At 40.1% G+C, this 19,397-nt stretch overlaps 1 protein-coding gene across 1 annotated transcript in view; it reads right to left on the reverse strand.

Annotated features, from left to right (window-relative positions):
- Window positions 1–19,397, reverse strand: part of LOC124154461 (tonsoku-like protein) — a 62,100-nt gene that overhangs the window by 37,892 nt on the left and 4,811 nt on the right. Inside the window, exons 4-16 of the mRNA XM_046528209.1 lie at window positions 14,994–15,165; window positions 10,318–10,435; window positions 9,158–9,349; window positions 8,726–8,840; window positions 8,403–8,554; window positions 7,850–7,996; window positions 5,600–5,786; window positions 5,055–5,177; window positions 4,510–4,682; window positions 3,699–3,935; window positions 3,499–3,619; window positions 1,327–1,440; window positions 949–1,226 (exon numbers count right to left, since the gene is read on the reverse strand). Of these exons, the coding sequence (XP_046384165.1) occupies window positions 949–1,226; window positions 1,327–1,440; window positions 3,499–3,619; window positions 3,699–3,935; window positions 4,510–4,682; window positions 5,055–5,177; window positions 5,600–5,786; window positions 7,850–7,996; window positions 8,403–8,554; window positions 8,726–8,840; window positions 9,158–9,349; window positions 10,318–10,435; window positions 14,994–15,165 (2,129 nt within the window). The remainder of the gene's footprint in view (window positions 1–948; window positions 1,227–1,326; window positions 1,441–3,498; window positions 3,620–3,698; window positions 3,936–4,509; window positions 4,683–5,054; window positions 5,178–5,599; window positions 5,787–7,849; window positions 7,997–8,402; window positions 8,555–8,725; window positions 8,841–9,157; window positions 9,350–10,317; window positions 10,436–14,993; window positions 15,166–19,397) is intronic.

Genomic DNA, 19,397 nt, shown 5'->3' on the forward strand with positions numbered 1-19,397 from the left:
CCATACTTTACTCTACTTTTCTACATAATTCCCATTACCATAGAGGCATTTATCGTATCTTGGGACCAGCTTTTGTATGCCATCGTCAAAGAAGCTTGCCGCCCGATTAGACAACCACTGCTTCACGGTCATTTTCACTTCGTCATTTTTGGCACCCAGCGTGAACACAATTTCCGATAATTTAAACGTTCGGACACAATTTCGTAAAGAACACTTCTTGAGACAGCAGAAAACTTTTCAGCTAAGGAGGAAATGGTGAATTGTCTGTTCTCTTTCACTTTACAGTCCACTTTTTGAATCAGTTCATCGGTAATGACTGAAGGTCTCCCACTTCGTTCCTTGTCATGAATGTTTGTGCGGCCATCTTTAAATGCCCTAACCCATTTCCACACCATTCCATCACTCATAATGTTTTCACCATACACTTCACTGATTTGGTGATGAATGTGAAGCAGTGGTTGTCTAATCAGGCAGCAAGCTTCTTTGAGGATGGCATACAAAAGCTGGTCCCAAGATACGATAAATGCCTCAATAGTAATGGGAATTATGTAGAAAAGTAGAGTAAAGTATGGCCTTTCAATTGAATAAATTATTTTTGGAAAAAATTTACTTGTTGCTTTTTTATGTCAAGCGGTACTTACTTTAAAAACACGCCTCGTATCATACACATGATGCTGAAGCTATTCCACAACGCAACTATAAGTACACGAGATTGAAGACACATTAGAACTTCTGGGAAAGTATATTTTTTGCAATGATTCCTAAAAGAAACGCTCTTAGGAAGTTCTTTATTGCAAACCTCTTGTTTTCCGATCCTGTGAACTTTGTAATAACGAGAGTTTACTGTAATAATCTAAGGACCGGATGAAAGATATAAAAGAGAAGATGACTTGTGATAATGAAGAGACATGCTAGCGCTCAAAGGCTCCACATATAGTCAATACTCACCAATGACAGCAGAGACTGTCGATTCTTTAGACTGGCTATGGTCCGTGCATAATCTGACGATGCAGACACAGGCCTAGCCTTCCCCAATGCAGCGGAGCCAGATGGTTTTTGAGACTCGATCCTGACAGCTGGCCGGACCAACGGTTCCTCCTCACCACTCGAAGCAGACCAATCAGAAATTCCACCCTCATCATTATCATCATCATCATCAACTCGGCTTGGAAGTGCCCTGGAGAACTCCTGCTGCCTCCTTCTACCTTTCATCCCCCTTCTTTCCTCTAAACACAAATTAACACATAATCACTGACTATCTGATAACATGTGGACTAGTTTCAACACAACCCACAAAGTATTCAAAGACACATTTGGCATGCATACCTTCTGGTGCAGTCACCAACGGCTCACTAGCTGATTCCTTGGGAGAAGATCTACGACGCTTTTCAATATGGTCCCTCACAGCCACTACTGGCCGCTGGCCCACCTCTGGAGTCACTAATACACCCACAAGAAAAAGAAAGTTCACTCACAAGGAACCAAAGAGTCAAGGCCACCAAATGACAACAAAATCCATCACTAACAAGCCTCAGAGAGCTCAGGCAATACATGTAATACATTCATTAATTCCCTAAAAACTGAATGAGGCCACAGAGGTCATACTAAAGAAGTACGGCTTATTTTTGGGTCATCGCACCACAAGGACTTGAAGGAGGGCAAGATCATAGTAAGTGAATACTGAAACTAAATTTTGAGTGATACAAAATATTTTTTAGAATACACTCTGTATGGGCAACTCTTATCATCTACAATTCTCCGCCAATATGGAGATTTTTTTGTTGTCATAGGAAATCGACACACACAAGACCTCAGAAATACTAGATAGCATGAGTTTCACGTCCAGAAGTTATCACCCAAAAAATCCCACACGTAAGGTAAAAACAAGAAATGTTACAAATGTTCTCTTCATAAAGTAGAGGGATTCCAACAAGCCTCTTGCTTTTCGAGATACACAACATAGAAACCTCAATTCTCTTTAATGAAGGGCCTACACTCTGAGTCAGGAATTATGGGCACAGGTAGCAAGATACATAGTTAGCCACTTCATTCTAATAAAGAAATACCCTAAATTCCCACGTATAAAGCAAAACTATTCATAACATGCAGATCAACTACTTGCCATCATCTGCATGTCTCCAAAAGTTCAAGCATACATAACAGGAACTCATACATGACATGCAGGACATCCACATAACCTTGACGACTTAAATTCATATGTATGTACTTGAATGTGTATAGATATTTTTTATTAGTTTATGTAAAACATTCATCAAATGACTAATAAAATTTTCCATGAAAACCATGTATAACAGGTAAGTAATAAAAGAATAGAGAGATGGCACTTTCCCACAGGTTTATGGAGAATATGACGCGTTTCGACCGTTAGGCCATTATCAAGTACAATTGATTGTACTTGATAATGACGTAACGGTCGAAACGCGTCATATTCTCGATAAACCTGAGGAAAAGAGCCATCTCTCTATTCTTTTAATACTTACAGGATGTCATTCCACTATATTTCGGCTGCTTCGGTTACTTTTATGCATAACAGGCACATAATAAGAACTTAACAATTTAGGGTAGATAAACAAAATGCCAATTAGTAATGCTACCACACAAATATGCACAGGAGGCTCTGCAATGGATAGCATGTAACTCAAAATGTAGAAAATACGGTGGATATAATAATTGCACATGATTGCTCTGCGGTTAAAAAATCTTTTCAGTATGAAATAATGTCAATACACTAGAACACTTGCCTAATTCAATTTTTTTAAATTTATTGCAAGACAACCGAAAACAGAGAAATTTGGCCCTTACATAGGGATTTTCATGACATTTAAAAATGAAACGTATAAGAACATCCATGCCCTGGATAAGGGCAACTGACCCAGGTGGGACTCGAACCCACAACCCTGGGTTAAGCAGGCGAGGACTTTACCCCGCTGCCACCGAGGCCCGCATATCTATCCATTCTTTCATATCCATGAAATGGAAAAGCGCTCCTCATTGTATTCAAGCAATGCCCCCCGATGTCAATGCAACGTGCACCTGATTGAAACGCATGAGCACACACTTGCATCGTGATGATCCTCTACAGTCCGGCCGCCGAGAGTTGTCGTTGACAGGCAAAAGAGGTAAGGGGCAAGGTTGCCAGGTAAGAAAGGGAAACGTCCACCTCACATGTAAACAAAAAGTTTCCCTTAAGAAAAGAGCCAGAAGGGACGACGAGCGTGAAGGACCCAAAGGAAGAATCCTTTGTTTTGGTGATTCGGAGAAAGGGCTTGTTTTGGTGGTTCAGGCTTATTTTGGTGCTCCATATGCATGTGACAACGTTGTATGGACGAGGGTATGAGGTGCATTTGGGGGACAGCGATTGGCTGCAAACTGTGCTGGCGAAGGGTTCTTCGCTCCTCCTTTAGAACTTTCATCGGACAACTCTTGCCGGCAGCACTGTAACGTTCATCCCAAGCATCTCACAACAATGGCACTCACCCTTCTCGAGACGGCCGCTCATCTCGCGCTCCAAGGCACGGAATGACTCCTCCATTGCGGAGTCCACCTCCCCTTCCACGCGCTCATACCACTGACGCAGACATGCCAGGGGCGTTTCACCCTACGCAAAACAAAAGACAAGCGTCAAATCATTACATAGCGAGTGGAGGGAGGAGAGGAAGGGGGGGGGGTTAGCAGACCTTGTCCGTTTGAGCTGTGAGCAGAGCGCCTGCTGCAAGCAGCATGCGCACGATTGCGAGGTGCCCACACGAGGCAGCATCATGCAGGGGTGTCACTCCACCACAATGTGTCCCTCCACGGTCATTCACCGATGCACCACTTGCTAGCAGCAGAGACACGATTTCCTCATGGCCGTGGTTGCACGCTTCATGGAGGGGTGTCCAACCGCAATGGTCTCGTACGTTGATTGGGTGACCCTGCCAAAATAGAAGAGTGATACATCACCAAGAGCAGAAAAATCCTCGAGAGGTAACATAAAAGTCGCATGTTTGAAACTGCCACTAATCTGCAGAAAATTTTTTTTTTTCAGCTTTACATTTTTTGTTTGAGAATTGCGTTGCTCTCTTTGACACAAAATTGACATCCATCAATAAAGTTCAGGAGATGGAATACAAAGAAAAATTATGATAAAAAATCTGATATTATCTTTTCCTAGTGGATTGTATTGATGAGGTTTTCTCAAGCTTTACAACATGGTATGTAATTCGTATAGTATTAGATCAAAACTGTCAATTAATATAAAGGACATTCAGAAATATATTCACTCTCACATATGTTACCTTGATTCTTTATATCATAGATTGACAGAAGAATTTTAATAGCAAACACTGTTTTTCTATGATATATTACAAAATATAGATCAATATGAAGCAAATTCACTCATGCTACAACATGCTGCCTAAACTTTGTAAAGAGTACTCCCCAAAGACGTAATATTAAAGCAAAAAATTATAAACAGCAGCAGCAACATTATCACCAAAAGAGAGTTACCCTCTCGATAAGCTTCTGTGTTAGGGCAACATTGCCACTGATGCACGCACGGTGCAAGGCGGTCTCCCCCTTCTCATTGCGCTGCACCGCCAATGTCTTGCCCGGAGGTTTGCGCCGACGGCTGCTGCGAACCTCACCTACTTCACCTCCCCCTTCATCCTCCCCTTCTGACTCTGTGCTCAACAAAGAGAGAACGTCAATGATGGACTGCAGTGACTTACAGCTCACTCGCCAAAAGACTGCATGGGTGATACTCAAACATTATTCCAAATTGGAAAAAGCAGCATTACTGCAGTTTTTACATGAGCTATTAGCATAATTTTCAAGTTTCATGAATGTTCGGAGCAGTAGAAGTATGCTTGAATCATTGATTATTACTTGAAACATTGATTATGTCATCCTTGGTGGCAATAGATTAAGCTTTTCATTGGAGATATTAAGTAATGGGAAAATATGATATTTTTAACAGAAGAGCCATTCCCAGAAAATCTCCTGGCTAAAGCCTAGAAATCAGCTAATGGATGGATTAGTGAATGGAGTCCAACCTGCCAGCTGGTCGAGATTGATGGAGCCACCATACTCCTCCACTTCTTCCTCACTCCCCTCATCCGAGCTCATCTGAACATTGTGCTCTTCGATTAATTGGGCACACTCCTCCTCAGTTTTCTCTGTAGAAAGAAAAGAGCAACAGAAGGAAAGAAATATATATTGGTATGCAAAGATAAATATGAGGATAATGGCATCACAAGCTTAGAAAACATTTAAAATTGAGATTTCAAGATCACGTCACACTCCACTGAGGTAGTGGTGCCAGAAGACACTCAAAAACGTCAAGGAACTATGACTGATACAAAACAAAGACAAATCAATCAAAATCAAGAGTAAAACTTGGCAGCCCTACACAGTAGCATACTTGACTTTTGTGCAGCATGTTTGTTTATGTATTGCTAATTGTCATCTTCTGCTCCCCTACTTTTGTACACTAAATTAAAACCTTCAGCCATACAAGGCATTCCTTAATTTCCCACAGAAGGACATTTAGGCATCCAACTGTTTTGTAGCAGGGATCCACCCTTTTGTGGAGACTTACCTGCAAGGTCTTCAAAGGATGAGTTCTTCTGGTAGGCCTGTAGGCAACGCAAAGTTGTCACCAGCAGCTTCCAGTCCTTAGCTCGAATTGCAAAGTCCTTGGCCTTCAGGTACGAACCAGCGACTTCCACATATGGAGCTTTTTTCAGCTCCAGCAACTCACATATGGTCAACATGGTTTTGCAAGCCTGCAAAATGATCAAATGGTACCTTTGCAGCATGGACTGTTAGTTAGACCAGAGAGGAGTACGTAACTCATTGGTTGGACAAAATGCTCTTCAGTTGAAAATACTAATTGTTCCCATGGATAAAAAAAATGAAACAGCTCAGAGAACTTGCTTGTGCACATTCTTTTCCTTCTCTTTTCTCCAAATAGTAAAAAAATGCTAATTACCACGCATACAAGTGACTTGATTTTTTTGGAACATGGAAATCGTGTCCGTGCCAGATTCTCATCATACCATATCAATGGTATCATGAGAATCTGGCATCTGGAATCAATGATGATCTATTGAAAAAAAATTGAAATTGGCTTTTACATTTTTAGGGCTTTAATTTGAATCATTTAGCCCCAAAAAAATCTGCATGAGCTTTTCCTTCAGATGAAAGATTTTAGTGTCAGCAGCAAAGGAGCAAAATGATAAGACTTGCGTTAAAATTAGAAACGTCAATGCTACGGAGTACGTGCGCATTTGACTACCGCTGTGGGAGCAGATGATGCTCTTGATCTCCACGCGAAGCTTAACTTAAAAATACTTGATCTCGGCACGAAAGCAGACGACATTAAACAAATTTTTAAAGTAAATTTCAACTGTATAATATAAAATCTTCTTGTAATTACGTCGTAATCTAATAATATTGCGTGTTATTATTCGATATATCGATCGATATGACAATCGATATGGCTTTATTCCAGAAGCGAATGTGTACGGCTATTGCCGTAATTTAAGGTTAATGTAATTTTGTCCAATTTTTATGATGTTTAAAAACAAACCAGTTGACTTACTCCGGATTGTTGTTATATTCTCCGAGTATGCTGTGACAAAAAAGAAATGACTTAGCTTTACTCGTCCTCTTTCTATAAATACATATAGGATTAATCACGGGAGAAAGACGCCGTTTTCGTGTAATTGTCTTCGGGAAATCTATGAAACATTGTGATTTTTATTCACATGGTATTGTTTTTCAATGTAGTGCCCATTTTCTTTATTTTAAAGGTGAAAAGAGTTCAGGAAGGCGATCCTACGAGAACTACCGATAGTAATTGTAATTTTGACGACTTTTCCACAGATTGCAATTACCCCGACTGCTATTTTTTACTTTCCTCGTTAGCACGTTTTCCTGGTTAGTACGTTCATTTTTTGTGGTCCCTTCAGAAATGTACTAAACAAGTTCCACTGTATATGCAGGGCTGTTTAACTCATATAGAGCATCAACTAACTCTCAGAGCTAAATTTAACATATGATACATAAGAGCTAAATGCAACATCTGATACATAAGAAGTATGGATTTATGAAAACCTCTCCAATAGCAAAGTCTAAAAACTTAAGGTTGCCACGAGGAGCCTGTGCCTTATTCCCAGCAGTGGCTCCAGCATATGTCACATGGGCGGGCCAGATCATAAAAGGGGCGGGCCTAACATCGAGTTAATGTGGACAAACCATGAGGACAAAATATAGTTTAAAACCTTTATTTATTGCCCTAAGACGAATGACACTCTTTCTTGACAAGCCACACAACGAAAACAAATTATGCCGCAGTCCTCATTATTTTTCGAGAGTGCATTCACTTTTTATTCAATTATTAAATGAAAAACTGTGAAATACATATTAATTAATATGGACAATTATACTTATACACTGAAATTAAAAACCAAAAGTTCATAAAACTGAAGAAGAAGCATTCATTTTCAAACTAAGAGTTGTTTTTTGCTTGTATTTTGTTTTTTTAATGTTATTTCGCTTTGTTTAAGGTACCTGTCTCAAACCGGCCAAATTTGAGATACGTGTTGTTAGAATTTAGCCATCAATATGCCTTTAACTCCATACAAATTATTTTACTTTCATAAAATAACGTTGAACTTTGGAGTTCGATTCTGAAATTTGTCTGTCTTATTTGGGTGGGCCTGGGCCTACTCTTGGTGCCGCCACTGCTTATTCCCCTATTCCAGAAAAGGAAATTCAGACAGCTGAGGCACAAACGACTGTCAGTCACTTCTAGAGAGTAAGGACGGTAGAGAAGATTACTCACCTCGTGTGGCACATCCTCAGAGATTGCCAGCTCCTTTCTTGAATACTCCAAAGCCAAGTCATACTGGCCATCATCCTTGTACGTTTGTGCCAGGGACACATAGATTGGACACAAGGCACGCCCACTCTCACCAGCTGCTTCTGCAGACTGCAACATCAAACAAGAGCTTCTTGAAAACACAGCATTTAAAATATAGCCTTCCCTTTAAATCACACATACACATTACAATTTTATAGGGATGGGTCAGTTTGGTTCTTCCTGGTTATTGAGCATGGAACTGGTAGGTGAACTGAAGCCAAAAAGTGAAATAATTTGCGATTAATCCAATTTTAAAACTCAATCAATCATCACACAAATAAATGTATTTTAGAAGCTGAAGGACTTCAATTATCAAGGCTGTCAAAAAATTTCAACATACTATAAACATCAGTTGCCAACACGTTATAGATAACTAAGATATGGTGATGGCACCATCAGCCTTCAGATTTGCATATAAGACAGAGGTGAGTGGGGGATATAAGATTCTCATAGCAAAAATCATAAAATTCAAAACCTCCAGCATCTTCAGGTAGTATTCAATGGCCTTCTTGAAGTTGCCCACTGCAACCACTCCATCTCCCAGGGTTTCATACAGCGATTTCAGCATTTTGTGATCACTCATATCCGTTGAGAGAACCTTCCTCTCCGTCAGGCATAATTTTACAGCTGACATAATTGTAGGGAGATAAAAACACTCTAATGAAATATCAGTGACGATCAGCAAAGTATACGAAAATTATCAAATAAATAGCTACGATATATTTGTCCGCAATTTGAGCCACAAATCATTATCATCATCATCAACCAAAGAGAACCAAAGAAAGAGAAGAAGCACACCTATTTTCAAGTTCCTCTCAACAGACTTCCTCTCATGAGCATCAGGAGTGCGCAGCTTGTATGCTTTCAGCAGAGCCTGCTTGGCTCCCTCAAATTCACCCATGTCGAAGAGAACCTATTAGAGAAAAGAATATTAGTAACTGTAGCAGGGAATACAAATGTATGTATTAGCATACTCTAATGACATGCCATATTTCATCCTTCCACGAGCTAAGGGCTCACCATCAAAATATTCTCATTATAATCAAGAAAAAAATCTCTGGATCATTCTCATCATAGGATGATCTTCCATTTCCCTAAGGCCAGAAAATCTGGTTTCACTAGTGGTAGCCTGCTTGTTACACAAGCAGACACCTAGTATTTTCTAGTGGTACTTAAGATTTGGAAAAAGCACATGCTCAGTTCAAGGGTCGTGAATGAGAGATGACTGACCTCAGCCTTAGAGAGTAGGGCCTCACAAGAGTGTTTCTCACGGCCCTCAAGTCGTTCTGCCACTTCCAGGGCCAAATTGAGTGCTTTGAGCGCCTTGTTACTCTCTCCCCTGCGCTGATGGAATATGCCACATGTCGAGTAACAGCGGAAGAGTTCTTCGTTCAAGTTACCCTGCTGGGCGATTGAAGTTGCCTGGGAAGATATTAGCACAATGAATTGAAGCAATTATTACAAAAAAACAATGATGGCTATGAGTGGAAATGGACAACGAAAAGAACCTGTTTATGTTGAAGAGTGAATGTCTTCAAACAGAACACAGAACAGAAAATGTTTATGAACCAGTGATCACTTCTCAATTTGCAAACTACATTAAGGCTATCATTGGCATCAGCTAATTACACAGATACATTGCCTCCAGAGAATTTCCAAGTAAAAAATGAACAACATGGAGCAAATAAATTGTTCACTCCTTTACTATACAAGCTTGCTATAATGAGTGCTTGTAATGGCTGACATATCCCTCCCTATTTTGGGAGCTCATTGCTTCCAGAGGAGGTATTATAGAGTCATTATTTTCATAATACAGTCAGATTCAGATTAAACATCTTCACCATCAAAGTTTATCATCATTTAATGTTTATTAATTCACTCCCTATTAAAACAGATTAATATTAACATTGTTTAGCATTTTTATTCTGCATTTTTTTGCATTAAGGTTGTAAAAATATTTACTGCGCAAGATTTTCTACCTGATTCAATGTTTTTTCATAACAGTTCATGCAAATGATTATCCAAACATCAGTGATGATTATTACTGAGTGACAGTAGTTTTCAATAGGGTAATGGTGCGCAAGGTTCCACCTGAAGATGCTTGGATATGTAGCATTGGTATTGAATGTATGAACATTAAGATATTGCATGTTCTTGATAATACATATATAAATTTTAAATTTAATTTTGGTCGTTACTCCTGATGGTCATAAGCCTTAGCTGCACATGTGATAATGGGCCTGAGAAGGCTAAAACCAGTTGTATTTAAAAAAATGTTGGTGGAAAAGAACAAAGTGCTTCACTTAAAAAAAAATGACAACTTCCACAAAATAATGTTACCCACCATTAATTTCAATTAAAAATCATGCTCTGCGTAAATGGCATCATACCTTGGCTATGTATTTGTAAGCATCATTCAGATTGCCCTGACACTCGAGGACAAGTCCAATGTTGAGGAGAAGCCGGGCACGCATCTCCATCAACACCAGATGACCAACGCCTTGGATGCTGCAACAAAAGAGAGGAGAGGGTCACTTCTTCAAAATCCATCCAGGATGATGTCCCACGGTACAATAAAATGGCCTACCAGACGCCATATTCAATACAGGCAAGCAATCAATAAGAGGGAATCTTGAAAAAAGTAGGTATTCCAATTCAAGCCAGGAACTTTGAATCTATAGTGACACCACTGAATAACATTTGTTTGCACAAATATGCACAGAAAAAATAGTCCTGTTTTGTCACTTACATAAACTGCCAACTAAAAAAAAAACTTGTACAGACAGACAGGGAAAGTAAAAATACACAGAGATTGATTGCTGACGAGGAAATTATCAAGTTTAAAAACATGCCTGTTCTAGAATTGCAGAAGGCAAAGGGAGGCAGAAAAAAACTGATTAATTTATGTATCTAAAACTGTTTAACTTATCTTGATTAATTTTAGGATATTTCCTCAATGGATAACCAATCATAAAAAGAGAAAATATTATCCACTATCTTTACACACATTTTTCATATTACAAATGTGCAATTAATTCTGTGGTCTCATGGTTGAACACAGGCCGAAAAGAACCAGAGATTTTTGTTGCACCCAGGCATGAATGGTCCCGAGATCTCAATGGGGAACTTGCATGAATTTTTTATTTCACAGGCGGACAGAAAATTATTTTCTGATTTCAACAAAGAAAACCGCACTTAAATCTGAGTTTTCCTTTGTGAGATATTCAATAAAAATATAACAAATTTTAAGCACGCCAAAAACTCCCTCACTCCCCAAGCCACTGCCGATGAAGCCTCGATGATGTCATAGGTGCCGAAACATCACACGAAGCAATTGTTGTGATTGTTTGTAATAGTTGCCTACAGTTTTGAGAGCTTTGTTTATGAGACGAGTTGATTATTTTCAATTTAAAGCAAAATATCCGATAATAAAAGCTCGGAAACCCTCATATTTAGTTTATTTATAATATTAAAATCTGAGTAAGGGCATAAAATATAAAACTGAAGCAGTTAAACCAAAAATTTTACAATACCTAAATAACATCGTTGTAGGAGTCTGAGCCATGGCCGTTGGGAGGGGGATACGTTAATTCTCAGTTGATGTTATCAACGGCATCTCATTCATTAAAGTATTTAATTAGAACAAGTTTGATGTTTTCTAATGTCCGCTATGCTTTTACATATGTACAATAAATTCATCCATTTATTCATAGGTACTGGAAAATTTGTCATTTAGGACTGCCTGTATTATGAGGTGAATTCCAGTCAATGCAACTTCTGCTCGCTGATTGGAGATTTATAGCAACATCTTTTGTGCCAAAATAGTGTTATTTTCAACGTGACAACTCCTGTAAGTATATAGTGTAGATGCATTTCAGGTGTAGTATTCGAACGAGTGGGAACGTTATCATCCATTTTTCTAATAACTGAAACATACAAAGTGAAACGCTTGTATTTCATCATCCCGATGTCGCATTCTTAGTATCCCAAGTAATAATTGTGGCACAATAGCAATAGGAAAACTTACCAAGAATAACATCACATACGCAAGTGATAATGACAGCATGTGCTCAGTGTATTTCCCGATGGCAGTTTAGGCACCTATGACGTCACGCTTTGCTTCTGCAGAGTTCGAGACACTGCAGTGGTCAGAGAAATTTTTCTTGATTTTAAATTCAATTTCTTTATTTCTGTTAATGATGAATGGAGAAACTTTAGGTATTTTTGAGAGCTAATGTATCCATTTTACCTATTCAAAAAAGTTTTTATAGCAATCGACGACCCATGCAAGTTCCCCATTATGCCACTGCTTTTGCAATTTGGTGATTACTTTTTCTGGCACGCAGAAGTAGACACAGTCAGCAACTAATCAATTGCTGCCAGGGAGTAGTGGGTCTTCCACATTTATGCCATATGCTTCGTGGTATCCTTGGTATTACTGAGCCATTGTGAGCCCAATTAGGCCACAGGAAAATTCATCAACCAACAAAAAAACAGCATGGCTGATTTGACAAGAAAATTGTGCTGACCGTGAAACAGAAACTTGAATGGATGGATAAACTAGAAACAGGGACATGAGTGATAAAATTATACATGAAGTATCAGCTTTCAAATAAAACACGACATAAAAAAGTAAATGGGTCAATCATTTTAGATTTCATATCCTAGAGCTCACGTTCCTTCTACAGCTATTTATGCCAACCATTACAAAGAATATTTTATATGGAATTGCACTGAATTGTACTTGGTTTACTCGCCTAAATATTTATTTTATGCTGTACTGGTTATATAGAAATTAGAGATGTGCGAATAGTATCCGCGAATACTCGAATACCTCGAATACTAGAAAGTATTCGATATTCGAGATCTCGAATAGTTATGCCAAAGGTGCCGTCTCGAATACCTCGAATACTTTGAATTTCGCGTCATACACTGTCGCTCGCACGTCGTTCGTAGCTGACTCGGAAAAATGGAGAGAACTCTATTCTTTTAGTCCATGCAGCGCCGTTTTAGGCAAGTTGACGAACTACATCAAATTTGCGGGTTAGAGCGGCGAAAAGATTTCGACGCGGGGAACCGAAATTGATCGGGTAAAAAAAATCCGAAAATCCCAGGTGTCCCCCATCAGGAGAACCTCAGTGCCGTGGGATAGCAACATTGTCGTATTTCCCACGATCCGCTATCCCCCCTCCATTCTGCATTCGCCTCAGCCACTCTCACGATTTCCGCTTCTCCAAAATTAAAAAAAAAGTCCCAGCTCGTGGAGGAATCGTATTACGAAGACCTTAGCTTCGAACAAATATCAAGTTACCGGAAAATAATAGAATCGCGTTTCACCCTTCACTCTTTCTGCCCCACTGACCATTTTCCCGCATCCATCTTTTGATAAAAAAAAGACGAGGTGTTTACCATGTGCACTTTGTGGCTAATAACTACAGGCACTTTTGAATCTTCCCCAGGAGATGAAACCACCATAGGGAGAAACTCAGTGCCGTGAGATAGTGACATTGGCGCATTTCCCACGATCCGTTATCCCCCTCCATTCAGCGTTCGCCCCACCCCCTCCGACGATTTCCTCTTCTCCGAAATCAAACAAAAGGTCCCGGCTCGCGCAGGGATAGTATTACGAAGACCTTAGCTTCGAAAATAATATCAAGTTACGCGAGAAAAATAAAATTGGTCTCGCGCCCACCCCCTTTTCTCACCCACTGACCTTTTTCTACCTACCTGCTTCGATTTTCCCCCTTTCCGGAGGTCAACTGCTGCATGAGTCATCTACTAGCCCGAAAGGTGTCTAACAATGACTTTCGGCAATTATTATTACACCTTCATTGGATTGAAATATTGGTAATGTGCGCGTAATTTAAAAAAGAAAAAGACCAAACACGACGTATTTCTGACTTTATTTAAGCATTTTACGCAAGAAAATAAATGCCGGACAGACGAAGAAATACGACGGAGGCTTAGCATTTTGGCGTAATGCTCAAATAGGGCGCTTTTCTATTATTTTTTTATTGCCTAAATCGAAATATTAATATGTACTCCTGGAGTACGTATTTAACGCTTTTAGATTTTTATAAGACGATATCTATTTTTCGCGATTAAATTAAAAGTGAAAATTTTCAAGCGCGCGAGTAAGTATGATTGCCGGGAAAAACTCCGCGTGACGTCGTTCTGCTACCCGCTGCCGCGAGTGAGGTGACCTTGGGGTGAGGCTCTGAGCGCTAATACGACGCAGGATGCTAGCAGGTAGCCGAGTACCATGCTAGCAGGTAGCCCTTGGCTTAAATAAGGATTATTAATACCTTATCAAACGAAGAAAACTTTCCGAACTTAGTCAGTTTTAATAAGTGATTATTAAGACATGTTTCCCTGAGCTCTGTGCCTCACGCATGCATTGGTAACCTCAGACGATGTAAAACTGCTATCCTCTCGTGTATAAACAAGGTCCCTGTGATGTCACGAGGAGTGGCATCGCATGGGCGCCAATCTGGCCTTTTTCAAATGAGGAAAAATTTGACCATCGCCATTAATCTAAACCGGTATTTCTAGAACCAAATAATATGTATATTATGAATACACCAATGGTGGTTAACGAATCACAATCAATGCCTTTCGTTTTCTTTAATGAAGGAAACTACCCTATTGTTTACATAAAATTAAAATATTCCATTAATCAGCTAAATTCCTGTTTGAATCCTTTAAAGGCAATCACAATTACTCGCCAAAATCTCGGGTTTCCTGCTGCATAGGCGACCTAGTCAAACATTTTCACATTCATCGTTTAGTATTCGAGGTATTCGAAATTCGAGGTATTCGAATATTCGAGCAATGATTTGATATTCGAATTCGATATTCGAATTCGAGAAATCTACTATTCGACCCATCCCTAATAGAAATACATATGTGTATTTCAACTACCAATATTTAGGATAAATGTATTATATTGCTAAATAAATTACAATTTTATTATTTTTGAGCGCCTTGAATTATGCCATTAAGTGTTAGATTTAATGAGCTCGAAAATGGTGACATCCGTATGAAATAAATAAATGAAGTGACTCACGAGTCACACAGCTCCAAGCTCTGGATGTATGCCTTCTTGGCTGAGGTGAGGTAAGACTCGTACTCCCTGCGCTCGCTCTTGGTGATGGCCTCAGCCATGCAGAAGTAAGTCCTTCCAAGGTTGGCCAGCGCTCTCTGCTCCTCCACCTCACTGCCCTCCTTCCGAGCAATCTCTACACAAAGACACACAGGGATCAGCAACACTGACAGCAAGGCACTATTTTCACTTTTAAGGAGATTTGTTCCCAATCGCACGACCCAAAACATGCACCATGGGGGAAAAAGTATCCCAACAGTTTGTGCCGCCACCATCGCTTCGCAGGAGAATGAATTCCATTTCTAACGGTTTATAATATTTGGAACGAGACGAGGGAAATTTAAATATTGCCTTTTTCAGCCACCACAGCCATGATGATAGTGAACTTACCAGCCTCGCACCAAGGCTCAAACGTATTTTGTACTGCTCACAAGAACGTTGGCGCATTCGATTTCTTTAACAGTTGTGTCTTCCTTTTACCCTGCTATCTCCCTCTAACCCTCCTTCCCTTTCCTTCTTCGCACCTACTCTACAGCACTCGCTCTAAAATTGCTCGCTCACATACAAAAAAACACCTCCACTTCCTCATTCTCTTGTCTCTGAAAAATTTAAGGCACAAACATTTGCCGGACGTAATCTGCAAGACAACAATGGCAAGGAGTGATTGCAAGCATCAGGAATTATGTTCTCTAAATAGCTAAATAATCATCACTGTAAAAGGTTTTAGTATGACAATTGCGACTGAAAATATTTCCTCAATGCATAAGCACATGATTGCTACGAATTTAAATGTCACACAATTTTGCGAGGTAAATTCCAAGAATCTTAAAATAATTAACATTTTATTTTTTCCTAGCCACTGGCCAATACCCATAAAAATATTTTTCTGCAGTTTGAACCCCACTTTCTTTACAATTGCTTTTTTTGTATTCTTTTTTGTAAAATTATGTAAAATTAAAACAATTCATGATATTTATTGCTATCAAATTACTTTTGAAAACATGTAAGGGTATAATAAAATATCTAAATTAATGTGGACAAAAAAGTCAAGGCACGTAAAACAAACTAAAATGAATTCACACTTCACTTTGGACAGTATCTCTTCTTTTATTAAATTCAAAATCTCAGCAGCACTTCGATGAATTATATATCAGCATCAACGTCTCCGGTTGTACACTTAGGTCTCCCTCTTCTACGATTTTTTAATGCCTCATTACCCTCCCCATTGAATCCCTCCTACAAGTACACGGTGCTTCTATTTTTATTCATCCTTCGCTATGTTTCTGCTACTGTTAAGCCTCCAACAAGCTGACTACTTTTCCCCCTCTCGCCTGCTGACAAAGACATTCATTCAATTCAATTCAAGACAGGAGCATATCCTTCTTGCTCCAAAGAAAAACACGTTCTGGCCATGTGCTCCTCAGTCCGTCCAAAAAAGCTAAAACTTCTTCAAAGTCAACTGCATCCACAAACGTGGCCCATCGAATCTGCTTGTTGACTGTCTTGTTCAACTCAAGTGAAAGCTCGCTATGACCCATAGTGATTTTTGAGATATGCAAAGAGGAAAATTCAGAGGAGTGTTCCGAATGTTCGAACATGATGCCGTCAAATGCGTCTCTATTCCGCGGAGTCCATCGCGAGTCATGCTCTGGGTTGCGGGAGACTCAGTGGTCGGTCGTGTATTTGGATGACGCAGAAAGGAAATGGTTTGCCTTCTTTGAACTGCCCTCACTGACTAAAGAATAACAACCCACTGGAAAGGAATCCACGGAGCAATAGTGGTGGCACAACCTTTGTTGGGATACTTTTTCCCCCATTGTACTTATTGCCCATGTTATTTAAAAAAAAAAGGTTTTCCACCATTGGTAACATTCTACAAGGTTAAATAATTAAATTAGGACACAACAAACATTAATAATTGCGTCACATCCCCACAGCAACTGGGACCCTGAAAGTCGGGATTGCAGACCATCCGGGCTACAACTGGGGGAGCTTGGGAGAAATCAGAGTCAAGACTTCCAAACACATAATGGCTTTATTACCGTCTGATTTAAGAGTATCTCTCTCTCTGGTTCACTGGGGATGCTAGAGCTCCTCAGGGTGTGTTCCAACGTTGGGCCAAAAACTGACAATTGTGGAGCAGAATGCTCGTCTCTTTATATTTGGAATGCATCAGGTTTTGCACCAGCCTGAGTCATGCAACGGAAATCACAATGTCCGCTCTGCTTTCACAAAGCCGTGCCTTGATGCACGGAGCCTGTGACAGCCCGACCGCTGTGCCCGCCCAAGTTTGTAGAGGTCGCAAGGAGGTGACTTTGAGCAGTCTCTTATGCTCGTGTGTCCTTCATAGTGCTTCGGCACTTACGGGTGCTGGCGAACTATGTGTGTCCGCACTTGCGGGCGAAACCAACCAGCATTTGGCCGTCTACGTCTACGGACACAATATCGCCCCCTCCTTAAAACTTAGACCTCCTAGGCAAAGTGTCCAGGTAGAGTTTGAGAGAGTTGTAAACACACATATAAAGTACCATAGACACAGAAATACACATCTTATAAAGCACCACAGAGCAAATACAAAGTTAACTTATTGATGTGGATTTGTCCATAGTGTCCTTATCACTAGCACAAAATTACTACACTGACATACAAAGATACTCAAGTTTTTTCAGCTACACAGAAAGGGTCTCAAGATTGAGCAAGTGCTCACATCACAAATAAATCGTTCTTTAATTTATTTAATGTCCTATTAACTAACATCAACTTCCTATAATACACAAAAAACTAGTTCCTAACATAAACACTATTCCCTAGCTAATTCACACATTGGCAGGTAATTTGGCTCTTTTATTTCACAGTAAACGGGTCTTGGTGTTACAACAGGTGGTCTTCTGGATGGTGTTGACTCAATTGGCGGTGGTTTCGGAGCTATTGTCTTCGGACACACAGGTCTTGGAATGACGTGAACATTTTATGTTCCCTTGGCGTTGATGTTATGAAAGGGTACATTTTTACTTTTCGCTTTGTTAACATCAGGTACATTATGTATATCGTTCCTAATGCTGACACACTCAAAATGACTAGACTGCATACGGCTAGGGCGGGGTAAATTTCAGTCACTGGGGTCATTGGTTTCCAAGAACTTTTCACATAGTCCTTTAGCTCTTCACAGGTAGCAAAGTTGAAGGAATCATATGGGGGCACGGCGAGGCCTAGGGAGCAGGGATTATCATGCGGATTCTGATGTGGACAGACAAGGGTACTGGGGTTGAAATTCTGCATCACCTAACTGCAATACACAGTCACAGGGAAGATCCACTTGGAAGGCACCAACATTCTCCAAAGCCCAATTCGAGCAATTCTTTGCCCATTCTCATTGAACCTTGGCGTTGGTGGATGACATAGGATTGGTGATGACATAGGTGGTAGTGCTGATTTTGGTGATGACTATGTCACTGAATGGTACACAGCCGTTTGGGCAGACCGATGTTAGCTTGGCTGCCGTCCCCCTTTCATGGTTTCTGCAAAGTGCACTGTAGTCAGCAATTCCCCCAAGGGATCTCCCACTAAGCACAATTCATCCTAATGTGGATCGCAGTCCAGTACCTTCATCTGTATCTGCCTGGGCTCAGCTAAGATTGCGAAGTCCGTTGTTTGTATTTTTATTCTGCAGGTGTGCCCTTCCCTGGCAAAAGGTACAGGAAGATAGGTATGAAATGCAGGTATAAAACACTGTCTTTTCATCGGGATTAATAGGATTAGGTAAAGGTGACAGTAAACAATCCAACATATTTAGTATATAAAATCTTGATAGGTGCTTTATAGATAACTCGTACCCATCAAGTCTTACTTTCCGACTGATTAGTGTTAATATTTCTATAACTATTGACATCTATTATCATGGGGTCCAATCTCTGATTTTGACATGAACGGAGGATGTCAGCCTGAGTCCACATAAGGGTTAAAACTTCCAGAAGTCTCAGTCTGACTCCTTCGTTCTCCGTGGTGCATTAATGTGAGGGTCTGACTGTAAGGGTGGTCATTTCCATGTCCCATTTTCCTCCCAGTTCCCTCAGGTCTTACTCCAAAGTTTCTGCTTCCTGCACCATGATCACCATCCGTCTAATGTGCCACCTCTCTGGCAGGGCAAAGGAAGTTGCGAAGGTGGTACCATCCTTGGGTAAGTGTGACTCTCCAAAGGTATTTGCACAGTTATTCCAGTTCCAATTGGATATTGCCCTGCGTAAGATACATATCTCTTGATTCCCTACAGGATTCATTACAAGTTTCCTCCAAATACTGGTACATCAAAATTAAATCCTTTCCCGGCTGATAGGGGATTTTAAATACTAGGGGGACGGTTGTTTTGCA

The sequence above is a fragment of the Ischnura elegans genome, chromosome 2 (assembly GCF_921293095.1).
Source record: "Ischnura elegans chromosome 2, ioIscEleg1.1, whole genome shotgun sequence".
In the NCBI taxonomy this organism is placed as follows: Eukaryota; Metazoa; Arthropoda; class Insecta; order Odonata; family Coenagrionidae; genus Ischnura; species Ischnura elegans.